The 24,327-nt window shown below is 32.7% G+C and overlaps 1 protein-coding gene across 3 annotated transcripts in view; it reads left to right on the forward strand.

The window, feature by feature from the left end:
* DPYD (dihydropyrimidine dehydrogenase) overlaps nucleotides 1–24,327 on the forward strand; it is a 1,007,953-nt gene that overhangs the window by 57,799 nt on the left and 925,827 nt on the right. The window contains exon 2 of one of the 3 annotated variants that reach the window (XM_051993281.1): nucleotides 21,907–22,017. The exons of the other annotated variants lie outside the window; for them this stretch is intronic. Coding sequence (XP_051849241.1) covers nucleotides 21,907–22,017 — 111 coding nt within the window. The remainder of the gene's footprint in view (nucleotides 1–21,906; nucleotides 22,018–24,327) is intronic. 3 annotated transcript variants of the gene reach the window in all.

Consider the following 24,327-nt stretch of genomic DNA (forward strand, 5'->3'; position numbering starts at 1 on the left):
ACATAGACTATGTGATGCTGGGTCAGTAACAACCCTTTGTTGTTCTAGGAAATTCTCTAAGATTATAACTTGCAGAAGAGGTGTTAATCTATATTAGGAAAGGGAGATTGCTGATCTGTATGCTACTAAAACAGTGAAATCACAAATGCAGTTTCCAGGCTTTTCAGAAAAAAAATAGATTTTACTGATCTTATGTAAAAACAAAAGGTTATTATTATAAAACATTGTCTACATATCACTCTTCTCCCTATCATAGAGAACTATCCATTTTAACAAAGAATGATTGTAAAGAGATAAAGAAGAGGAAAAAATTAGCAAAACCAATTAACACATCAAAAAAATCTGACACTAATAACATTCCATAACTATGGGTACTTGCTTCTGCAAAAAAGGCCATTATTTTCTCATATCTCTTTTTAGAGGAACAAACTTTGTCTTTGTAATTTCACACTAATCAGTTTATATTTTTTTTTCCTAGTGATTATTGTTCCATTTACATTGCTATAGTTTTTTCTATATCTTGTCATTGGACTTAGATGGCTCTGGGGGGAAGAATTCAGAAACCCAGACCTAAATCTAGGGAGATAAGGTCCATGTATCCATCAGATCATTGAGAATGTCCCAAATGTGAACTCCAACATCATTTTATTCATTAATAGTCTGCCCTTCATTTCAAGGCAAAGTTCCTGCCCCAGGTTAATCTGTCTGTCACCTCAAAGCAAAATGTCTAAATCAGTTCAACAGTGTCAGATTATTCCTACTGATTGAGATAGCTCTTCATCTTTATGGGAAGAAGTGAGCATCCCTTAATGTGAGCACAACCCAGCTGTAAAACTGCTTCTCCCGAATGAATACTTTGGCCAATATGGAAATGAAAAGGAACGCTTCTCACTGAAATTTTTGCTCAAATTTAATTATGAGTATTGTTTATCATTATAGACTTTACAGATTTTTTCCTTTTGCTGTATTTTGTAACAAAGTGAAACATTTAAGTAAAATTATTAACATTAGTAACCTTATGTGAAACTTCTTGTAACATTTCACATTTGTAATGTCTCCTACCTCTCAATTGAGAAATTAAATTAAAAGAAATCTATTTTCTCTACTTCCTACTCCAACTTATTAAGAAAAAGAAGGGGGAAAGTAAAACTCTTTGCATATTTAAATAAAACTCCTTCAATGACTGTGTCCAATAATATGTATTTTTCATTCTGCACTTTAAATCTGTTATTTCTTTGTAAAGGATAGCAGAGTTTATCATCAGTCCCCTGGAATCACAAGTAGTTTATTATATTGATCATACCTTTCAGCTTTCAAAGTTATTTGTTTTTACAGTGTTATTATTATATAGATCATACCTTTCAGCTTTCAAAGTTATTTGTTTTTACAGTGTTATTATTATATAAAGTTTTCCTGATTCTACTTTTCATTCTCGATAGTTTATAAAAATCTTCAAAATTGTTCATTTTTTTTTTTAAAAAAAGACTGCCATAGAATAAATTGTTCTTCCATTTCTGCTGACTAACCACTATAATAACAAGTATATAAACATTGATGCACTAAACATGAGCCAGTGACATAGATCATGTAAGTTTTAACATGCCTTTTTAAAAATAATTCACTTCATCATTTCTTATAGCACAATAATGTTCCTATGACAGTCACATGAAAACTCATTCAGGTATTCTTTTTTGTTGTTGTTGGGTATTCTCTAAATTTCCAGTGGGTTTTTTTTTTCCTGTTTACTTTTTATTTTTCCACAACAAAAAGAACAGTTCTATGAACATAAATACATGCATACATATGTGTGTATATACATATATATGTATATATATGACTTTCTTTTGTATTTGATCTCTTGGGGTTAGGCTCAGTAGTAATAGAGAAGGGCCAATAGATGTATACAACCATACAACTATACAACAATGTATAATTCCAAATTGCTTTTTATAATAGTTATATTTATTTAGTGTCCACCAACTGAGCATAAATGTGCCTGTTTTTCTACAGAGCTTCAACATTTGTCAATTTCCTTTTCTTTGTCCCTCTGATCAGTGTGAGGTAGAATCTCAAAATCATTTTAATTTGCTTTTCTCCAATCAGTAGTGAGTTCAGAACACTGTTTACATATACATACATATATTCATGTATATCTTTAGCTAGCTATATGAGGTGGGGAGAGGAGGACGGGGGAAAGGGAGTTAGGGGGAGAAAGGAGGGGAAGTTAGCTCTCTCTTAATCTTACAGATTGGGAGGAGGGGCAGCTAGGAGGTGCAGTGGATCAGTGGATCAGGGGATTGAACACTAGCCTTGAAGTCTGGAAGACCTTAGTTCAAATGTGACTTCAGGCACTTAATACTTCCTAGCTTTGTGACCACTGCCAAGTCACTTAACCCCAATTGCCTCAGGAAAAAAGAAGAAAGAAAAAAAAATTATAGATTTTGTAGAAAAACTTAAAATCAATCAAAATTATCCACTTTATATTCTGTGATCCTCTCTATTTTTTGTTTAGTCAAGAACTTTTTTCCTATTCATAGACCTGATATAGTCCTATGGCTATAGACATTTTTCCCCATTAGAATGCAAACTCTCCCTAAAAGGGGAATATATGACTCTTTGTCCTTGAATCCACACACTTAGCACATTGCCCACGAATATAGTAGAAACTTTTTATTAATAAAAACTTCCTGTTGATAGATCAGTGGCCCTAAGTGAATTATTGATCCCTGATGTCTCAAAACAGACAACTAATATTCAGGAGTCTGAATTCCCTTATGGAGAAAGAAAACCTTGAGGAACAAATACCCAATTTATATACAAGGATATTTAGGAAAGGGACCTCACGAAGATTATGTAAACAGAAATGAGAACCCCTGTTTATGTGACACTAAAGAAAATATACTATGTGAATAATCAGTTTATTTGCAGAACAGATTGGCTCTGCCAACTTCAGAACTAAGGTGGCCCATCATAAGATCACAATCACCTGAAAACATTCTGAGTTATGAAGGCCTATCTTTAATCAGTGACGCTAGAAAGGGATTAAAGGCAAGCTAGCCTTGGGCTTTGCCTGAATTGTTGGCAAACTTGAATATTTACTGGCTTCTGTCTCTGCCATTTCCCACACTATTCATCAATTAGACGTGGTAATCCTTGCCTCTTACAGCTGGACTGATGTTTACAAAAGAGCATTGCTTTCACTGCTATGCCAAACACAGAAATAAGCCTCCCAAATGGTGGAGACTTAATTTAGAAGCAGAGTCAGTGAATGACTGTTCATATCAAGAGGCATTCCATGGACTGTGCCAGCCTTAAGAAGTGATGGCAGTGCTCTAAAGTGTAATGTGACTCACTTAATTGTGAGTCCGGCAATATGTTTAAACCCCACCTCTGATGCTTACTATCTTTGTTAACTTGGTCAAGTCACATAAGTGAACTTCAATTTCCTATCTTAAAAATAAGGGGCTTGGACTATATGCCCCTTAAGCTCCTTCAAGAACAAATGAACGTTGTTGACATTTTCACTACTGTTGATCTGGCCACTCCTGTATTGAACAGCTATTCTGTCTGCATCACTGACACCTACAATTGCTTCTTTCCTTCATATCTACATGATTTCCCTTTACCTATCCTAATGTTTTTTGATTCCTCATCTCCTCTCCTGCTTGCCATGGAGGTCTTTATTTTATTTTATTTTTTGATTGATGTTGGTATACAAGTAGAGAAGGTAGAGATGAGATCAGAGTAGCAGAGTGCAAAGTGGTGGGTTTGGAGTAAGAATGTTGAGAAATCTTTCTTTCTTATCACTTTATTACCCTCCTTCTATTGATTATTTTTACCTAGAAAGATTCTAAATCCTCAAGAGTTTAACAGTCTCAAAAATTGTTTCTTAAAGAAACTCTTTTTCCTGGAGTCTTTTTTTTTTTTTTTTTTTAATGTCACAGTGTATTTCAAATCTTTGAACTATTAGATTGTGGTGCAGAGTTAATTGATTTCTTGAAAGTTCTACACACTGGAGAATGTAGGACATCACAATATGAAATAGAGTTCAAAGTTTTGGCCCTAAAAAACAAGAAGAAAAATTCTTTACTTTATTTTCCACTACTTGATGATGATAATGATAACAATGTCAGTTAAATCAAACTGCAAAACAGTGTTATTTTGTTAACTCATTTATTTTTTTTAGTAAGCAAAAAATGTGTGACCTTAAATATTATGAAGTAGCTAATGATTATGCAATCCAAAGGTTATGTTACTCGTGATAAAAACCGAACCATTTTATCCTGTTTGTTCATCCATTAAATAGAATGGAACACCAAGAACAAAATAGAATTTTGCTTTATTTGTGCTCTCAGCAATGACTAAGTTAATTTTTAATAGAAGTTCTTGTGCTTATTTGTATGAAATCAGTTTTAATAGAAAACAAATATCAACAATAATAATCTCTTATTGAGCACTTTAAATAATGAAACAATTTTAGTGGGTAATCCCCTCCATGATAACTCTCTATCTACCTGTTTATAAGGGAGTTCCAAAAGTCTAAGTGCAATTTGACACGAGAGAGTTATTCTTACAACTTAGTCATAATATGCCTTCCAATCAAGCATCCATTTGCACAATCATTGTTCTTTCCAAGAGTAGTTTTTTTTTTTTAAAGAATAAAGATAAATCATGAGTTCTGTTAAAAAAAGCATTTAATATGAAAATAAAGGTAGCTTTCATAAAAGTAATGAAATTTTTAAATGGTAAAATTGTATTTGTGTAAAAAAATTCACATATTCATATTTATTTGTTTTCTGAATATATCTTCATAAGTATTCACAGGTGTTAAACTATTTTCAGTTCCTGTAATGAAAACATACAAATGATAGAAAATTACCATGTATATATTATTGTCTTCCCATTTTAATTGTTCAACACAAGATTGATAGTTAATGTTCATCTATTTGGTGATATTATCATATAATAAAGCTAAAATGAAGCAACACTAAAACTTTCTTTGTATATTCTGTAGTTCTTTGTTAAGAAAATTAGCGCAATATATATTTAACCTTACTTAAATAATACTTTCTACAGCTTGTATGTCGAATTCTAGTAATACTACGATTTCAGAGCCAGTTAATTAATTAACAATTGGTTGGGACCTGATATGTGTTCAGCACTCATTGTTGTATGATATGATAGGCTATAAAGGAAAGTATATCATCTTGGTCAGAGTACTTATACCTTACTTAGGGAGACAAAATTAAATTCATTAATTAGAAAATAATTTTTTAAAATGATGCAGACTGTTATAAAGGTTCGGAGAAGGAAGAGAGCAGGGCAGTCAGAAAAGCTTTCTGAAAGGAGATTGTTTAGAGAGTGTATGGGGAAAATGCTAATATACAGTTTGAAGTAAATGAGTAGATCTTTTAATTAAACACTCATGTAAATATATCAAGATCTGACCAAAGAGTGCTTCTTCCCCAGACATAAAAATAACCACATTCACTTAAAATCAAGTACTAGATAGGCTCCAAGAAATACTGCTTCTTGTAGTTTCTTGGTATATGATATCTCTTGTAACTTTCCATAATTGTTAGTAGATGTCACCATGTCTCCTCCTCTTACCACAGATTTGAGCATTCCAGTTTTGTAAGCCCTAACAAAATGTATACTTTATCAGAAAACCTTCTCCAGTTTAGTGTTTAATCTTTGAGTGTTACTGTGGCCAAACATATTTCATTACTCTGTGAACAAATTGCCAATGTACTTCTTTGAAATCAGCTAGGCTGGTTGTTAAATGAGAGACATGAAATCCATCACCAGGGGACTTTCAAGGGCTCTCCTACACTCCTCAGGATGTCTTGGTTTTTGAATTCTTTTGGAAGAAACTTCAAGAACTCAGGCTTTCCTAGTTCTTGATTAGGACAACTGAGTAGAATTTTGCAGGGGTTATATTCTCATGGTAATAAATATGTTTAAGGGCAATAAGCATTTAATTTGTATCTATAGCTCTTCAGTACCTAGTACATACTTTATACTTAGTAGATGCTCAAAAATATCTAATTGAATTTTATGCACATGTAGGACACACTGAGATATGAATCCTCATTGGTTCAATGGAAGTATGACATTAAGTGCTGATGATTTAAAACTTAAATAATTACAAATTGATTATTTGTTCAATCTGCCACAGTTCTAACAAATCTGAAGAATAAAGGCCATTTATTTTTCACTGAGGCAATTGGTCCCAGGGTCATATAGCCAGGAAGTGTTAAGTGTCTGAGGCCAGATTTGAACTCAGAGCATCAGCTCTGAAGTCAGGAGGACTACGCACTATACCAACTAGCTGCCCCAATAAAGGGAAATTTCATGAAAAAATGCATTATCTGGGGGAAGGGAAACCCATTGCAAGGCAAAGAAATATACAGGGCAAAGGCTTTGAGTATATTCGAAAGGATAGTCTGTGAACTTTTGCTTTGATTCTCTTTTCATACCTATCACTTCCAATTTTCAGAGAACTGAGGGTTGATGATGCTGGAGTAATTAGGTTTTTGTCTGTAAAGTTCTAATGCACTCTCACCCTCTATTTTCCTTTTGAAGCAATAGGGTCATCCTCTCTGGTTTGAGCAACCAATTCTGCTGGTTTCTGGAATAACAAGCAGTTTTGTGATGGGGCAGAAGGGAGGAAGATACATCCCAATTAATCCTACAGAAAAATGAAAATTAGGTAAAGAGGATTTTGAAATATGTCAGTAGTAGATTAAGAAAGAACTAAAGAAACTCTCTCTTTAGGGAAAAATAAGAGTAAGATGACTGATTCCATGAGGCACTTAATATGAATATGAGGCAGGAGAAACCTAGATTCAAGCCCAGCCTACTAAACTGTACAACTTTGTCTCTTGACTGAACTGAACCTCATTTTCCTCATCTTAAAAAAGGGAATAATGATGTCTGTCTTGCTTACATTTATCACAGAGTTAATGTGAGGATCAAATGAAATAATGAATGAATAGCCATTTTAAAATCTTACAGTGCTATATAAATATCAAATATTATAATCTAAGAAATGAGTGTTCATACATATTAGGAAGGGAAAAAGGAAAGAAGAAACAAAATAAAAGCAAAGAAATATATAAAAGGCAGTAAGTTGAGAAACAATACAGTAAAAAACCAGTTAAGTGGTGCAGTGAATAAAGTGTCTAGCCTGGAATCAGGAAGACCTGAGTTCAAATGAGGCTTCAGACATTCCCAGTGTGAGCCACATCAAGTTGTTTAACCCTATTTATCTCAGTTTACTCATCTTAAAATGATCTGGAGAAGAAAATGACAAAACAGTCCAGTATCTTTGCTAAGAAAACCCCAAAAAAGATCACAAAGAATTAGATGCTATAAAAACCACTCAAGAACAATAAAGAGAATTGTAAGTCATGTTATTTGAGGGAGAAAGGACTATTAGGGAAAAAAATCTCATTTAATTCAGAAATATATTTATAGAGCCTTACATCTAACAGTTACTTCTGAGAAGAGTACTGATTGATTGATTGAATGGGTAACACTAATTTACAATTAAAATCCTTAAAGAGCAAAGTGAAATATTACATTGAGTTCAAATACACTGAATTTTGATATGATGCAAAATTTTTGTTTTTTAGAAAAGAGATATTTCATTTAAGTGCTCTTTTACTACTGTCTCAACAGTATTTGTTCCAAAGTTATCATGGTATTTCCATGGTAGCTGAAGCCTAAACTTCAGAGTATTGTGTAGCAAAGGCCATGCTTATGTCCATGTTGGGCTATACTTTGTGCTAACTGTTTAATTCTATTTTATAAGGGTGTAAAAATTCTTTTCCCCCACAGCATCTTTATCAATCTGTTTCAACACTCCAAATGCCTCCTAGAATGGTGCTAACAGACAAAGGAGTGACACAACAGAACTCTGATTTAGATACTGCATTTGGCTCTGGCCCCTTTTCTGTCATTTTATGTGCCAAATAAGATTCATGGAATTATATTTTATGAAATTCCACTTTTCTGCCTCTGACACTGCCACAACATGATATTTGCACTGCTTTGCTGAAGAATTAGCAGAAGCAATACATACCAGATCTTTGGGTTTAAAAGATACCACCCTCACCTTCTCCCTGAAGTAAGTTGGGCATTGAAGAAGCTAAGAGGGTTAATGTGACTCTCTAACTGCCAAATTTAATCAAAAGGAGCATCTTATGATATTATACCACATGGTTCTACCATTTTTTGAGACAGATATAATTTAAAGGAAATCAGTGTTCTGATGGTAGATGTCCTTTTAATCATGGGAATTGCCATATCCAAAATATCCTACAGAATACATATGTTTGGGGATGAGAGAGCTGAATTTTTGAAGCCACAACAAAAAATACAAAACAAACCAACAACTATAATTTGGAGCCTCTGCGTTTGGTCAAGTATCCGTGATATCGATTATGTTGGATATTAATTTTAAAAAAGTCTTACTTTGGAATTTTTTTTTTTTATAAAACACTCAAGCTTGCCATGAACTGAATTTTTATTCTACATCACTTTTCATTTGGGACATTATTAAGTAAAATCTGTAGCCATTCTTCCCAATTCAATTTATTTTTACCCAAGATTCATTGAATCTTACTGCTTTTTGTGAAAAGGTTAATCCAATATTTTATGTTTAGATACATATTTTTACCTGTGCTATGTGAAAGAAAAGCTTTTGTGATAAGCAGCCAATAAATTGCATTCAGAATGTTTATTCTCCAAAGTTACATTGCTATGCTGACATAGATAAATATAATCATTTATTACAATATATGAATTGTGGCAATGAAAAATGAAACTCAAAAATCTTGCATACTTGTCAGTCAGCTTATGCACATTATATTCTGCTCAGAATAAGTAGCCTTTTTAAATACTTGAAAAATTTCAATGAACAATCTAAATTAACATATGAAATTAATAATTCAGCTGAATATCTACATAACAAGGACTCCATTTACTTAGGATAAAGAAATGTTTTCATTTTTTCTCACTAAATATGTAGTTATTTATATATATAAGAGCATTTGTTTTGGTCAATGGATTATTTGGAGGTTATTTCCTCAATATGGGGTATTTTATCATTAAAAGTATAATTCTAGTGTATTTAATAGAAACACTTTGAGGTGGTCAAATTTATGGTAGAAATTTTTCTTCCTTTCATGGTAGTTTAAAAAAATTAAATGATCAAAAGCATTTATAAAATACAGGCTATATTAAAATTATTGTTAAAGATGACCAATGGACCCAAGACAATAGAGCAAGAAACCCCTGGCAAAGAAACCCCGCCTGTTTATGTATATCAGCAGCTATAATATGTAAGAATAGAGAATTGAGTTGGAAACTGAGAAGTTAAGCAACTTATTTATGATGATACATCTCATACATTTCAGAGACAGAATTTAAACCCATCTTCCTGACTCCAAGGATGGCATACTAATCACTATATCTTTAGGTTGTATCATAGTTACAAGCAAGTCTTTTGAATAGATGAGAAACTAGTTATTTTTATTTTTTATACTTTTAATTTTTTAAAAAAATCTGTCTCTTCATTTCTAATTGAGACAAAAGAGGAAACAAATCATTTTTAACAAATGCATAGTTAAGAAAAACCATTTCTTGCATTGGCTGTGTCTAGAAAACATAGGTCTCATTTATTCTGAGGTCTTTATCAAATATTAATTAATTTTGGATTTTACTTTATACCTACTGGTTTTACAGATTTAAAAAAGAAAAGAAAGAAAAGAGAAGTGTTAAAGAACAGAAAAATGACCCATTAAAGCAATAAAATCTTGGGAGCAAGGAATGTCTATGTGACATGGTCATCTATGTTTCACAAAGTAATGTTGGCAGATGGTGAAGAATGATTTGGATTAGTGAGAGACTTAAGATAGGGAGACTAGTTAGGAGACTGTTGCTGTAGTACAGAATGAGTTAGGACCTGATGGATTAGGGTATGAATTAGTAGAATGAATTAGGGTAGAGTCTATGTAGGTGAAGAAATGTACAGGATAGATGTGAAGGTAGAAAGAATGAGAATTGTTGAGAGTAGAGTCAAGGTTAAACATGATCTGTGGGTTTGAGTGACTGAGAGTGTGTTAGCTCCTTTGATAATAATAGTACAGCTTAGAACAGAGGAGATTTGTGGGGAGAAAGATGAGTTTTATTTGAGACATGTTGAGTTTGAAATACCTATGGAATATCTAGTCAAGATGTCTGAAAGTCATTAATGAATTTTGATTGTAGCTCAAGAGAGAGTATGAAGAAGAATATATAAATTTAGGAAACATGCACATAAAGACAATAAATGAGAGCTAAGGAGATCAAGTGACTAGATGTAGACTAAACTGATAATTGTATTTCAAGATTTAAAAGTCGAGTGAATTGAAATGTCTTTAATTCAAGAAGTTTGTCTTGAACTTGAGGATTTACAACTAAACAATCTCAAAAATTGTTTATTTTTGGTTCTCCATATATGATTCTATGATGATTTCTTATCTATTTATAAAAGGTTTTTTTTTTTTTTTTTACATTTCGACTTGTCTGCATTTAACTATGTTTTAGCCTTTCTTAAGAAGACAGATTCCAAGCCTTTTGGAATAGTGAGATATGGAGGCAAACATTAATATTATATTTATTTCTTTTCCTATCTATTCATGGCTCTAAGATACAAAACATTTCTTAGATCTCTGATCTTACAATAAATGACAAATATCAATCACATCTTAACTTGTCCATCCATTTTTTCATTTATTCTTTCCTTGTAATTGTGAACTATATTTATATATTAATTCTAGAACACATTATATACTTTGTTTGGAATTCCACAAGTGCTGAATTTGGAACTCTGTTTCTGTTGCTGAATTCCAACAGGAATAAACATATGGGTATGCTCCTTTTGTTGGTTTATCCCGCCATTTGTTCCATATATGGGACCACATGGTGTCATACCCAATGGAATACATCTGTTGCAATACATTCCTAGAAATTTGTAACTTTTTTAGAGTATAATTTAAATATTTATAATATTCATGGCCAAAATCCTATATTGAACTCTGGAAATGAATTTTAAAATAACTTTTTATAGCAATGTTATAGTTATATGAATAATTAGTATATAGATTCATAATTCTTTTTTTTTTATCAAAAGCTGCTTATATGTGGAGAAGGAAGCAATGACTGCACCAACATTATTAGATGACAAGGATTTGTGTGTTACTTTCTGATGAGAGAATATGCTTTATTACATTCATATTTTAAAAGGATTCTTAGTTTCCACATAAATATGAATTATACAAGCATTTCAGGGGGAGATTTTTATTTCCATTTGGAGAATTAATGTTCTTCATATTCCATAAAAGGGATTGAATGTAACACAGAAGTCACACTATTAGATGTTTATGTAAAGTTAAGAAAGAAATAAAAAAGAAAAATATCTTAAAATTCAAGTGTATAAATCCTATCAGATAGCTATGCTCCATTGGCATCAAGTTTTACATATAGTCCTTATAATTAGGATCTTATAAGCATGTTAAAATAAATGATGTATATCTGCAAACATAAAATTATCCAGGAACTTAAGGACCATATAGTCAGACTCCACTGAGCTACAAGTATTATTGCAGATAGTGAATAAGAAAAAATAGTAAAAGGAAAATATTATAAAACCAATTTTTTCTGAAATATATTTTCTAGGGACTGTAGAAAACATTTTAAAAGTGCAGATAAGTATAAAACAAGAGAAAAAACAACTGGAATTGCTACTCCCTTAGAACACATTTAATAAATATTCTCATAGATGAATGACTAATAATTGAACACTATTACTTGTCATTAATCTCACATTTGTCATATTCTGTGTATGTCATGTGAGTATCATATGCACATGTATAATATATGTACATCTACATATGTATTGTATGTTGAATAAGATATATTACTTTCCCTGTTCCTTAAATTATCATGTATTCTTATCCAAGTAAGTGTGTGTAGGATCTATCTTCTGGCAATTAGTGAGAGAAAGGGCCACCATGATCCTTTCTTTTCTCTTTTAACAATGCACAGTTTCTCAAATGATATAGTAATTGATCACAGTAGTTCATTTAACCTTCTTTTTATATAAAGGGGCTGGGCTGTTTAAGATGATAAACACTTATGGTTTTCCTAGGCCCCAAAGCACAAGACTCCCCATTACTTCTAGAATAAAATACAAAAATTTTATCTCAGCATTTCAACCCATCATAATCTGTTTCTAATCTACTTTCCTAGTAATAATTCACACCATCCTCTTTCTTGTACTCTATATTTCTCTCTATAACAAGCAGGTTTATTTGCCATTTTCCAAAGTTAGCATTTCATCTGCTACCTCCATACTTTTGTAGAGTATTAAGTTTTCTATGCCTGGAATATAATTCATTTTCCCTTTTGCCTCTTAAAATCTCTGGATTTCTTCTAGGCTCATTTAAGCTCATGTATCTACTAATTGATAACATGCTAATTATAATTAAATAATGAGATATAGAATTATCCACTCACATGTTTATTTCCTCCATAGAATATCAGCTTTTTGAGGGTAGGAACTGGCTTTTTATTAATGCATGCTGCAGATAGGTTAAAATGAAAATTATCATGCAATTGGGAATTTCATGATAAAGGGCCCGGTTTCTGGGTTATTTCCAGTCAGCAAGTAGAATTAAACGTAATGCAGAAGTATCATTGTTTATTAGGTCAGATTTATAATACAGATGAGGCAAGTGGATTCAAAATTTAGAGACAGAGGAAAATCAAGATAGTGCAGGAAGATGTTTGTTTTACATTTTTTTGAGGTTAAGGCCTTTGTATTATTGTTTTATAGGAAATTGGGAATGTGCCCATTAAAAACAAAACAAAATGCTGCATCTTTTAATAAAATGATTAGATAGATTTGTAATTTTAGTGATGTGGGTGACTGTGTAAATGAAAGCTCATACATGTTTGAGCATCCTTAGTGGTTGTCATTTTTATCCTACTACAAATCCCCCATAGACAATCTGTCTGACTTGTTAGAAATTTTGCTTTAGATTTCTTGAATTTATTTGGCTACCTGAGCAGTCTCAGGTATTTCCTGCTTTCAGTATTTGATTCAATTTTTTTCTTGTTAACCTATCTATATCTATCTATCTATCTATCTATCTAGATGTAGATAGGTAGGTAGATAGGTAGATATATAGATGATAAGTTACTATAATTGTTGTTTAGCCCACTATACAGTGAAAAGAGCATTGTTCATATAATAGGATCAGAGGAAGCTGAATTGAAATCTTGAGCAATGCACTTACCCTGTTATCTGATGGTATCTATTTAATGTTCTGAATGATTAAGCACTATTCTTTTAAGAACACAGTTGACTTTTGTGATATTATCAGTTAATCCTATTCAAGCTCACTATCATTATTCATTAGTACTACATATTTTCCTAACTGACCCCAGTTCTAGTTTCTTTCATACTGGCATATAATGATCATTACCTGACCAGATCATAGGTATATGCCCAGTGGTTACAAAGTTATTCAGAACCATAGCCTCAGTGCATCCTATATTTTTTATTTGTTTGTTTTTTGTGTGTGGTTTCTGTAACACCTTGTACTTTATGTAACTGGTTCAAGATTTAGGGCAGATTATTCCTGAGCAACAATAAAGTTTTTTTGACTTAGAGCACATTTGTTTGGTGTTTGTGGATAAATAAGAAATCCTGAGAATCAAACTGAACTAACCATGATCCCTTTGGGAAGAAATCACAAGGAAATGGGCCCTAGATTCTTTTGTTTAAAATATGGGCAGTCCAATTGACTCACCAGCTCCTATCAATAGCCCTAATTAAAATACTAGTCCCTGGTTCTTGCTTAATTCTGATTCAGTCTATAGGAAAGAGTTAAAAACCATGTAGAGCTTTTTTCCTCTGGGCATATATTCAGACTATTTTGTGTTATTTAGAAGAAGAGGAAAGAGCAAGACATGCAAGTGGGACCTCATTATCATGATGATTTTCATAATGGATAAAGAAGGCAGAATAGTCTAATAGAAAAAGTAACAGCTTTGGAGACAAGGGTATCTGATAGGCTTTAAAATCCCAATTCTCCTTCTTGCTGGCTATGTGACTTAGGGTAAGTCTTTGGAACTTAGTTTAACTTGGCAATATGAGAAGCTTGAACTAGATGACTTTCAAATTTCCTTCCTGTTTTAAATACTGTGATCTTGCAATTCTCTAGAAAATAATATAAGGTAAAATGTCTTTTTTATCCATTTTGTTTGGTGTTACTATTGTAATATGCAGTAACCCATCTTTGTTGTAGTATTTCATAAAGATGCCCACCAAGGAACATTGTCCCTTAGTGATAGGAGATTGATCAGAAAGATCAGATACTTGATTGTGTGGCAAAAAAAAAAAAAAAAAAATGTAGGAAAAAGCATTATTGCTTTAATCTCTGTTCTACTCCTACATGCCCACCCTAAAGCTGTTTCTTTTTCTTTCCTCTCAACCAATATAAGATTTCTTTGTGGACCTCATAAAGACTGGAGAGGGGAACAGATAGACACATGAGCTCCTACTTCATTGCCCTCCCCAGAAATACAGAAGCAAAGGCCATACAAACACTAGAAAATTCATGAGGAAAAATACCAGGCCCAGGAGCCTAGCCTCATTTTCTTCCCTATTGTCTCATATTCTACTTGCTAACTTTTGCAAATGATCTGACCATTAGGTTAACTTGTCTAACTTTGCTACATCAGCACTGAAGGACTTATAAATGTGGCTTAAGTAATTTCTCTTGCTTTTCTAAATATGCTTATTTTCAGCTAAGTTCTTCCTTGCTTGATTCTATAAATCTATACTTTCTTCTATTTTAGCATCTACTTGGACCTTTATTCTATCCAAATAATAATCTGGCTACATATAAAAACTGATTCCCAAATGACAAATGCATCCCAGTTTCTATTTATTAGGAAATAATCAAAATAATGGTCTGGAAGCATTTACATTTTTTATTCCTTCATTCCCAAGCCAAAATTTTTTTTTTAGAGTTTTTTGTGTATAAGGGTTATGTCTATTGATGTTTCTTGTACAAAACTATATTTTCTAACAGTTATTTTTGTTTTCCTTGTAACAATTTTTACAATGAAATTGTTGAGCATGAAAGTACAGATTGATTGAATTTGAAAGACCTTGCCAAGCCCTAAATAAAGCTTCTTTACTTTTCATGTTCTATAATAGAATTTGCATGGAAACAATAATTTCTTTTTTAGTGATCTTTTTTTTTTTTTTTTTGCTTATGCTCATTATGGGTACTTCAAAGTAAGATGACCAAGTGTCCCATGAAGTAATTTTCATTTTCCCTGGAAAAGTGATAATATTAATCTGTGTTTTTTATTCATCTCTTTAAGCAGAACCTATGAATCATTCTTTTATGTTCAACTATGGCTTTTTATATGCTTTAGTACAATTTAGCACAAAATATCAATATGGATATGTCAGTTCCTCTTGTATCAGTTATTGAAAAAGAGCACATTGAGAGGACAAATAAATTTCCATTAGTTGATATTCTAAAACATTGTGATTTGTATCAAGTTATAGCTACTTTTCTTCTATTTTTTTCCATAGTCATTGAGTGAGCAAGATCAGAAAGTGGTCCCAACAATATGGAAGATAATTTTATATGACTTCAGGAATTACAACAGGGGAAAAAAAAATCATCACTTGGTGAATAACCTACTAATGATGATCTAGATTGATCTTCAGATGTTGATACTTATATTTCTTCCTGGTCCTATAACAAGGTTTTCCAGAACCATTAGGTTCTGCCAGGAATTTAAATTTCTGGTATAGTTTTGGAGGAAGCTATGGTGATTTAGATGTATTACACAGCATAGTAATAGACAAGATCTTTTGAGATTTAGCTCTGATTTTGATCTTACAGATGTGGGTATTCCCTATAGTGGAATAGGTCATAATCCATCTATACTTGCTCATCCAGTATAATTCTTTTTTCTTTCCATATATCTTCTATAAGGGACCGTCACAAGGACCTTCCTCTAGAATTTCCAAAATTATTTAAATTCCAGTGGAGCACAAAGGATATCTTTTTTTTTTTTTTTGTCCCTCATTCACACTGCACAGAGAACTCGCAAGATATTTTTCTAATAATTTATACTGCTTCTTCTTCTCTGAAGTTAGCTGATAATAATATAATTATTCCCACCATGAAATCTCCCCATTATCTTTTGAGTGACCAGTGACTAATACTTTAGAGACTTGATATTCAAAGCTGTAGCCACATCACAGCAATATAAGAACAGGGATAGAGACTGGATCTGTTCTTTATTGGTATACAGAATTCTCTAATAAGGCAAATACCCATTTCATTGGTCTGTAGCTTATCTGCAACTTAAAGCCTTGTAGTTACATAGAATATCAAGAAGTCCTGACTTGTCCAGTATTACACAGCCAGGATATGAAGAAAGGTGGAACTTGAACTTAGGTATACCTTCCTTCAAAATGATTCCTCTACTCCCTTATGTGTTGCTCCAATGGAGCACATTAATGGTATATCATCAGTCATCAACTTGATCATTAATAGAGTATATTAATGTTTAAAAAAAGAAAAAGTGGGATTTTTTTTTTTTCAGGAAGAACCGGGTATTTAACCACAGCATTGTATCATTTCCTAAAGGCATTCTATGCCACTGACCCTCTACTTTATTTTGAGTCCTATTTAACTTTCCTTGTGCATTGTCTTTCCAAGATATAAATTCTAATAGTTCAAATTGATGGACACTCTCCATGGAGCAGGTACATACCATTTTCTGAATTATATCCCAGCGTTCCCCACTTGGTGTTTCTATGGAGCTAGTCTGAAGATGTTTGCACTTTACACTGGTTTAATTCCTAGCAAAAGGTCTTTCTTAAATTCTTGGGTTGTACCAAGGAGGACCCCTGTTCCGCCCCAAGTTTTATTAATTTTTTTTGCCTTGAGGCACAAATTTATTTTGTTTGTGAAGGAAATTTGGAGAGCTTGAAATTTACTGAGTACTCTGCCATCTTCCCAGAATCCTCTCTGTTTTTAGATTTTTTTTAAAAAAAGTTAAAAAAGGATTCATTTGCATAAAGAACAGTGAGAGAACTTTATAATTCCCTGTTCTGTTTAGTCAGTCTATAATAGTATCTTCTATACAACAATATACAAATCATTCCTAAATGAATCTTAGCTTGTACTTGAAAGCTTGCAAAGTGCTTCATATCCATTTTCATCTTAAGAGGTAGTCATTCTTATCACCCAAGGTTATCCAGCTAGTGAGTAGCTGAAGCATAATTTAAACTCAGTTCTTCCTAACCTTTAAGTCCAGTAATCCATGAGGTAGTTAATATTTGTAGTAGCAACTGTATTTTAAAGATAAATAATAGCTAGCATTTAAATAACACTTTAAGTTTTACAAAATGCTTTATAAATATCTTACTTTTATACTCCAGAACTGTGAGAGTTTGTTGCTATTGTTCCTATTTTAAGATAGAGAAACGGAGGCAGATAGCAATCAAATGACTTGTCCAAGGCCACATAGTGATAAGCTTCTGAATCCATATTTGAATTTAGAGAACTCTAGACCCAGTGCTCTATCCACTGTAATACTATCTATTGTACCACTGAGCTATCTTTGGTTTCAGATTAGAAAGCAAGTTAAAAGATTTTGTAATGATTTTCCCTCTTCATACAGCCAGCTACATAAACAGTATTTATGTGTTCTTAGAACACAGTATTTAAGAGATGAGAAAGACTTCAATGATCATCTAGACCAAACTATATCAAAACTCAAACCTTTCCTTACTCTGTTCAGGGCTTTCCTAACATACCTGCAAGTCTGCTGTTCAATAAGGATAATCTGCATGAGATTTGATATTAAATGAGAAGGTATTAAAGTACCGTCAGATGAGCTTCAAACAAATGCATAGTCATAAAATGAAAATAAGTACTATTTCACAAACTGTGTAGAAAGTAAAGTAAGACTATTTCAGGTGATAAAAAATAATATGAATATAACAGCTTCAGAAAAAATATTATGCATCCCTAATCCTTTTATGTTTGAAAATGTAAAGAATAAACATGTCTTCCTGGCACTACTATCAAAGATGAAATTGATGGCCATCCTCTGTGATTAAAATTTGCTTATTTTGCAATCAACAAAGACATCTAAATGAGGTGCTTCTGATTGGAAAAAAAAAAAAAGATACCTTGGAGATTCAGATTGTTAACTAAATTTTACTGCTAATAAGTTGCATGGAATTTAAATCACTTTGCAAAATCACTTGAAAATAATGAATTAGATTGGACCACCTTTCCCGAATTCAGTGCTAGTAGAGCAGGAAACATCCCTGTCTAATTGATAACATATTTCTGGCCTTGTTATATACAGTTCTCTCTTACATAATATTTTATAATTTACAAGCTATTTTATATGAATTTTCCCCATTTCATCCTAATAAAACCTTGAAAGGTAGATTATCCTTGTATTACAATGACAATCTTACACTGAAAGGGACTGAAGCTCAGAGCTTATGACTTGGCTGAGGTCACACAGCTTATAAATCACAAGCCCCAAATTAAACCCAGGTCTTCTTATGTCTAAATCTTTTGCCCTTCATTCTCTATTGTGACACCTCCTTCAACATAACTGTTAGTCTGAACTACAATAGAGAATGTTACCTTTTTTTCCCTAATAAGCAAAGGAGGAAATAGTGAATTAAGTTCCTTGGTTTTGTGTTGTAGAGTAGACACAGCACTCTAAATCACCAATAAATTGAATTAACTGACATTATATCATAAAGAGTTGACTGCAATGCCATACAAACGGTGCTTATGTAATCAAAATAGTCAAGCTGAATCTCAGACCCAGTCTGGTAATTTCAAGGTTTTTGAATGTATGATTTAGATATATGAACACTGATGCAATCAGGTTCATCATTGTTATCTTGAGAAAGTATTATATTAAGTATTATCGTGATGAAAATATTGATTATTCCTTAACTTACATAATGGTCATATTTAAATGGGTCTCAGACTTATTGAAGATAATAATTCTCAGAGTCACCAGAAACCTTCATATAAATCACAGAGTGGTATCTTGGTGTGTATAGATGTGAAACTATGCTCTTGGAAACTAAAACAAAGCAAAGCAAAACAGCAACAATTAAAAACAACAAAAACAAGTTCAAGAAGATTCTAAAAAAATGGCAAGATTTGAAATGTGGGTCTAGTGAAAGAAAATGAATGCTTTCACCATATTCTACTTAAGTGTATAAAGATGCATCACCAAAAATTCAGCTGCCTGATGTGTATTTTGCACTTTTTTGTGATATGGAATAAGATATAATAATAAACATTTTAAAATCATTCTGATTCTATGTGTTCTCCTCATACTTCTGCAATGACTGTAGTACAAAGATAGAAAAAGATGGCAGGAAGTACTCAGTATCTCACATAAATTTGAGTTTTGAAACCCATTTCACAAGTACAGGATCAAGAAAGTATGACAGGACTCTTCTTTGATAGAGATTTGTATGTACACACACACACACACACACACACACACACAAACAACTGAGTTTTGTTATATTGCAAACTGAATTAGAAGTGAATAGTATGTGATGACAGCTAAAAATAGTGATTTTAGACAATATTGGGATCTATAGTATCCAGAATGAAGCAGACCATAATCCAGTCTTGAAGAAAAAGAAGGGAACAAACATTAATAAGCAGCTGCTATGTGCCAAGAAGCATCTTAAGAGAATTCAGAAATATCTCATTTGATCCTTATAACAACAGAGGTGAAATAGCTGTTATAATTATCCCTGTTGTAAAGTTGAGGCAACTGAGGGAAACAGAGATTAAATATATTTCCCAGAGTTACACAAATGTTGTTATTGCTATGCAATCATTTAATAAAAGTTCAATCAACTTTTTATAGCCCCATGTGGGGTTTTCTTAACAAAGTTACTAGAGTGGTTTACTGTTTCCTTCTTTTGCTCATGCTATATATAAGAAAACTGAGGTAAACAGAATTAATATGTCCAGGGTCATTATAGCTAGTAAGTTTCTGAAGTGGGCATTATTCATCCCCACCTATATTCAGATATTATCTGTTAAGATTCTTATAAGGTACTAAGACAGTGGAATTGATAGAGACAATAATTAACAAATTTAGCATGGTTCAGTATGATTGATCTGATCCTACAAGGAGATGTTATGGTCCAGAACTTGAAACAAGTGGAATTGAGGACACAATGTTTAAATCTAGTTTAGAATTGATTTAATCCTACAAGAAATAATGATTTGCCAGTGATACAATGATTGGTGTGCACTCAGTGTATAGCATATGAGCAAGAAGCTTTCCGGGCCAGACACACAAGCCCATTCTCGGAGTTGGACACAGATTCATTCCATCTTGCACCTTTGTGCTGGCTGGAGGCTGGAGCTGGCAGAGGCAAAGGACTAGTGGCAAGAGCTCTCAGAACCAAGGAGAGAGATAGGCCTCTAAGAAAGTTAACTGGGCCCAAGGAAGGAGACAATACTTAAAAAAGAAAATAAAGGATTTGGACTTTAACAGCTGGCTGCATTTGGGGTGATTACACTGAATTGAAACTAAAGCTGCCTCCAGAAGCCCCTCTGAGAAACCTGCTCCCAGAGAACATTATATTTTAAAGAACATTACAATTATCTCTTTAAAGCATATATGTAGTCTAATTTTTCATTCTATACCGATTCTTCTTTCTGCTTTCAAATATATACTATTTACTTAATCTTTAAAAAAAATCTCCTATCCCATGTTGCTTACTGAATTTACCATCTCCTTTGTTTTTCCCTCCCCAAACTACTGAATGAGTTGTCTATACCTGGTACTTTATATTCCTTGCCACTAGGTAGCGTAGAACAGTAGCAAGATTATTGTATTTTAAGTCAGAAAATTTGATATTAAATCTTTTCTGTATATTTGTGAATTTAAGTCACTTAATATTGATAACTTGTCCTCTCATCTATGAAAAAAAACTACATAATCCTACTAGGACTAGATGTAAGATGCTGTTCTTTCCTGAATGTATTACTCCCATTTGTTTTGAACATTTCAAAACTTTGATGGCTAAATGACATTTCTAGCCAATTCATTCCTTTTTAACCTTGGTGAATCTTGCCTATACTTTCCATGAACCCTCATAGAGAGTCTAATTTGGGGTTTTCCTTTAGGTTTCTTGACATTAAGTCTGTACCAATGGACAATACAGACTGCTCATCTGTAAATAATTAAAAATATTTATTAAGTTCCTATTATGTTGTAGGCTCTTTAGAAGATGTTCAAGGAAAAATACAAGGAATGAAAACAGGGTCTACTTACAATATATTTACACTCAAATATTATTTCTTCTATTGTGACTAGCCAGTCTTCTTTTCTAGTCATATCACATCTTACCATTCTTCCAGGGTATCTCTTACATTCTTCTTTTGAATAGTTCTTGTTATATGGTGAAAGCTCTTTACACAAAAAGCATGTAGTTTTCTGTTACTTTCAGATGACCTAAAATCCTGATTTTTTGAATATTTGGACATTGTTACAGCCATGTAGCAGTATGAAAATATTGGTGTTAAATTTCAAAGTTTGGGGAAGTATTGTATGCATACAGAGGAGTTTAATTAAAATTTTTATTACTTAATAAGATCTACATAATTGATATGTACATATTTAAATTTGATTCTTAATATATAGATAATATTTTCATTTTTGAAGACAAGGAAATATATTGATTTGTATATTTTATTTCTTTTAAAATGAAATATTTCATTTTCTTTTTTCCTTATATAGAATATCCTTGGAGTACATCCTCGGATGCAAAATTATGCTACTGTGCATTCCACATCAAGTAAGAAATTAGACAAGAAACATTGGAAAAGAAATGCTGATAAAGACTGCTCTGTAAGTACTGCTCAAATATAATTTCATATAAAATTGTATTGATATTCACACTGAAAAATCTAGATTTCTTTTTTTTTTATTTACAAGATATACGCATGGGTAATTTTACAACATTGATAATTGCAAAACCTTTTGTTCCAACTTTTCCCCTCCTTACCCCCACCTCCTTCCCCAGATGGCAGGTTGACCAATACATGTTAAATATGTTAAGTATAAATTAAATATAATATGTTATACATGTCCAAACAGTTATTTTGCTGTACAAAGAGAATTGGACTTTGAAATAGTGTACAATTAGCCTGTGAAGGAAATAAAAAATGCAGGTGGATAAAAATAAAGGGATTGGGAATTCTGTGTAGTGGTTCATAATAATCTTCCAAAGTTCTTTTGCTGGGTGTAGCTGTTCAATTCATTACTGCTCTATTGGAACTGATTTGGTTCATTTCATTGTTGAAGAGGGCCACGTCCATCAGAATTGATCATCATATAGTATTGCTGTTGAAATATATAATGATCTCCTGATCCTGCTCATTTCACTCAAGCATCCGTTCATGCAAGTCTCTCCAGGCCTTTCTGAAATCCTCCTGCTGGTCATTTCTTACAGAACAATAATATTCCATAATATTCCTATACCACAATTTATTCAGCCATTCTCCAATTGATGGGCATCCACTCAGTTTCCAGTTTCTGGCCACTACAAAGAGGGCTGCCACAAACAAAGAATCTATATATCAATCAGTGTGAGGGAAATGAGATGAGGAGGTATTAAGAAGGAATACAAACCCAAAGGTATGTGAAGCAAGCAGTTTATTATACCAAGGATTGTATATGTGTAAATGTCTTCCAGGTCCTACAGGATCAAAGGCACATAATGATGATGAGGACTTTGGACTTATCCAGATCAAGATCCCAGTTTTACTTAATCCTTTAGCCTTATATCTGTTTGCTATCACAAGGCAGATTTACAGGGACTTTGTAGGAGAAAGATTTTAAGATTCGTTAGTCTTGGGAATGGACTGGATTTATCAACTACCAGGACCATGTGATTATTAGTTTGCTAACTGAAAAATGAATTTGAAATAAGGTTCTTAAACTGATAGTTTGCTAATCTTGTGTATTCCTAATCTTGGATGTAGCTGATCAAACCAGTTGTTAGGTATATAGGGACTTCTTGGCATATAGATACATCAGTCAGTGATTTAAAACAAAAAAAGTACCCATTTTGGGTACTTAGGGCCTAACAGAAGACCAAGCCTCACTCTTAGGAATGTAGACTTGGAGAGCCATATCTGTGATTGTTATAAATTTGTTCCAAATTCCTTGAGTTTAAAATGTTTATAAGTTTAGTTGAAGTATAATGATAATCACTTGTTTCTGATATTCCACACTCAAAATTCATTTAAATGGTAGTATGTTGAGCTATTTTGATCAAGAACCTTGATTTCCACCTATAGAATTCTATATTTTTGCCAGTCATACTGTCATTGTTCAATCTTTTTCAGTTACTTCTGGCTTTTTGTGACCTCATTTGGGGTTTTCTTAGCAAAGATATAGGGGTGGTTTGCTATTTCCTTCTTTAGCTCATTGTACAGATGAGGAAATAGAGACCATTTGCCTAAAATCACACTGTTAGTAAGTGTGTGAAGAGAGATTTGAACTCAAGAAGATGTGTCATCCCAACTCCAGGACTGGTAATCTATCCACTGCATCATCTAGGTATCCTGATATTATTATTATTATTAGCAATGCTTTTCATTCCCATTTATCAAATACCATAAGAGCATTTTCTAATTACTAATAGAATCTAAGTAAGAATGCTTGTTAATGTTATAAAGTCCTAAAACAATAAGACCAAATCATTTTTTTCCTCTATTGGTTGTTTTTGTAGAAAGCAATAGAAGGTTAATCTGAGAAGATTTCCAGGTAAGATCTAGTCATCAAGCAAAGCCTCTTAAAAGTGGGAAATAATTTTTATACACTGAGAGAACGTCACAGAAAGATTAGTTATCAAGTGGAATGACTTTGGCACTAAAGTCAGGTTAGTGGTGATTTGGGAATGTTATAATCCTTAGCTTCTGAATAACAGTTTGCTGGACTAATAATAGGGAGATGCCCCAGATAATGAATAATAATATAGTCCTAGGAATAATGGGCTAGTTAAGTGGTATAGTAGATTGCTGGCTCTAAAATCAGAAAGACCTGAGTTCAAATATGTCTGCAATATTTACCAACTGTATGATCCTAACAAGACTCTGTTTAATTCAACTTCCTCATCTGTAAAATGAGTTGGAGAAAGAAATGGCAAACCAT

The sequence above is a fragment of the Antechinus flavipes genome, chromosome 4, assembly GCF_016432865.1.
Source record: "Antechinus flavipes isolate AdamAnt ecotype Samford, QLD, Australia chromosome 4, AdamAnt_v2, whole genome shotgun sequence".
NCBI lineage: Eukaryota > Metazoa > Chordata > Mammalia > Dasyuromorphia > Dasyuridae > Antechinus > Antechinus flavipes.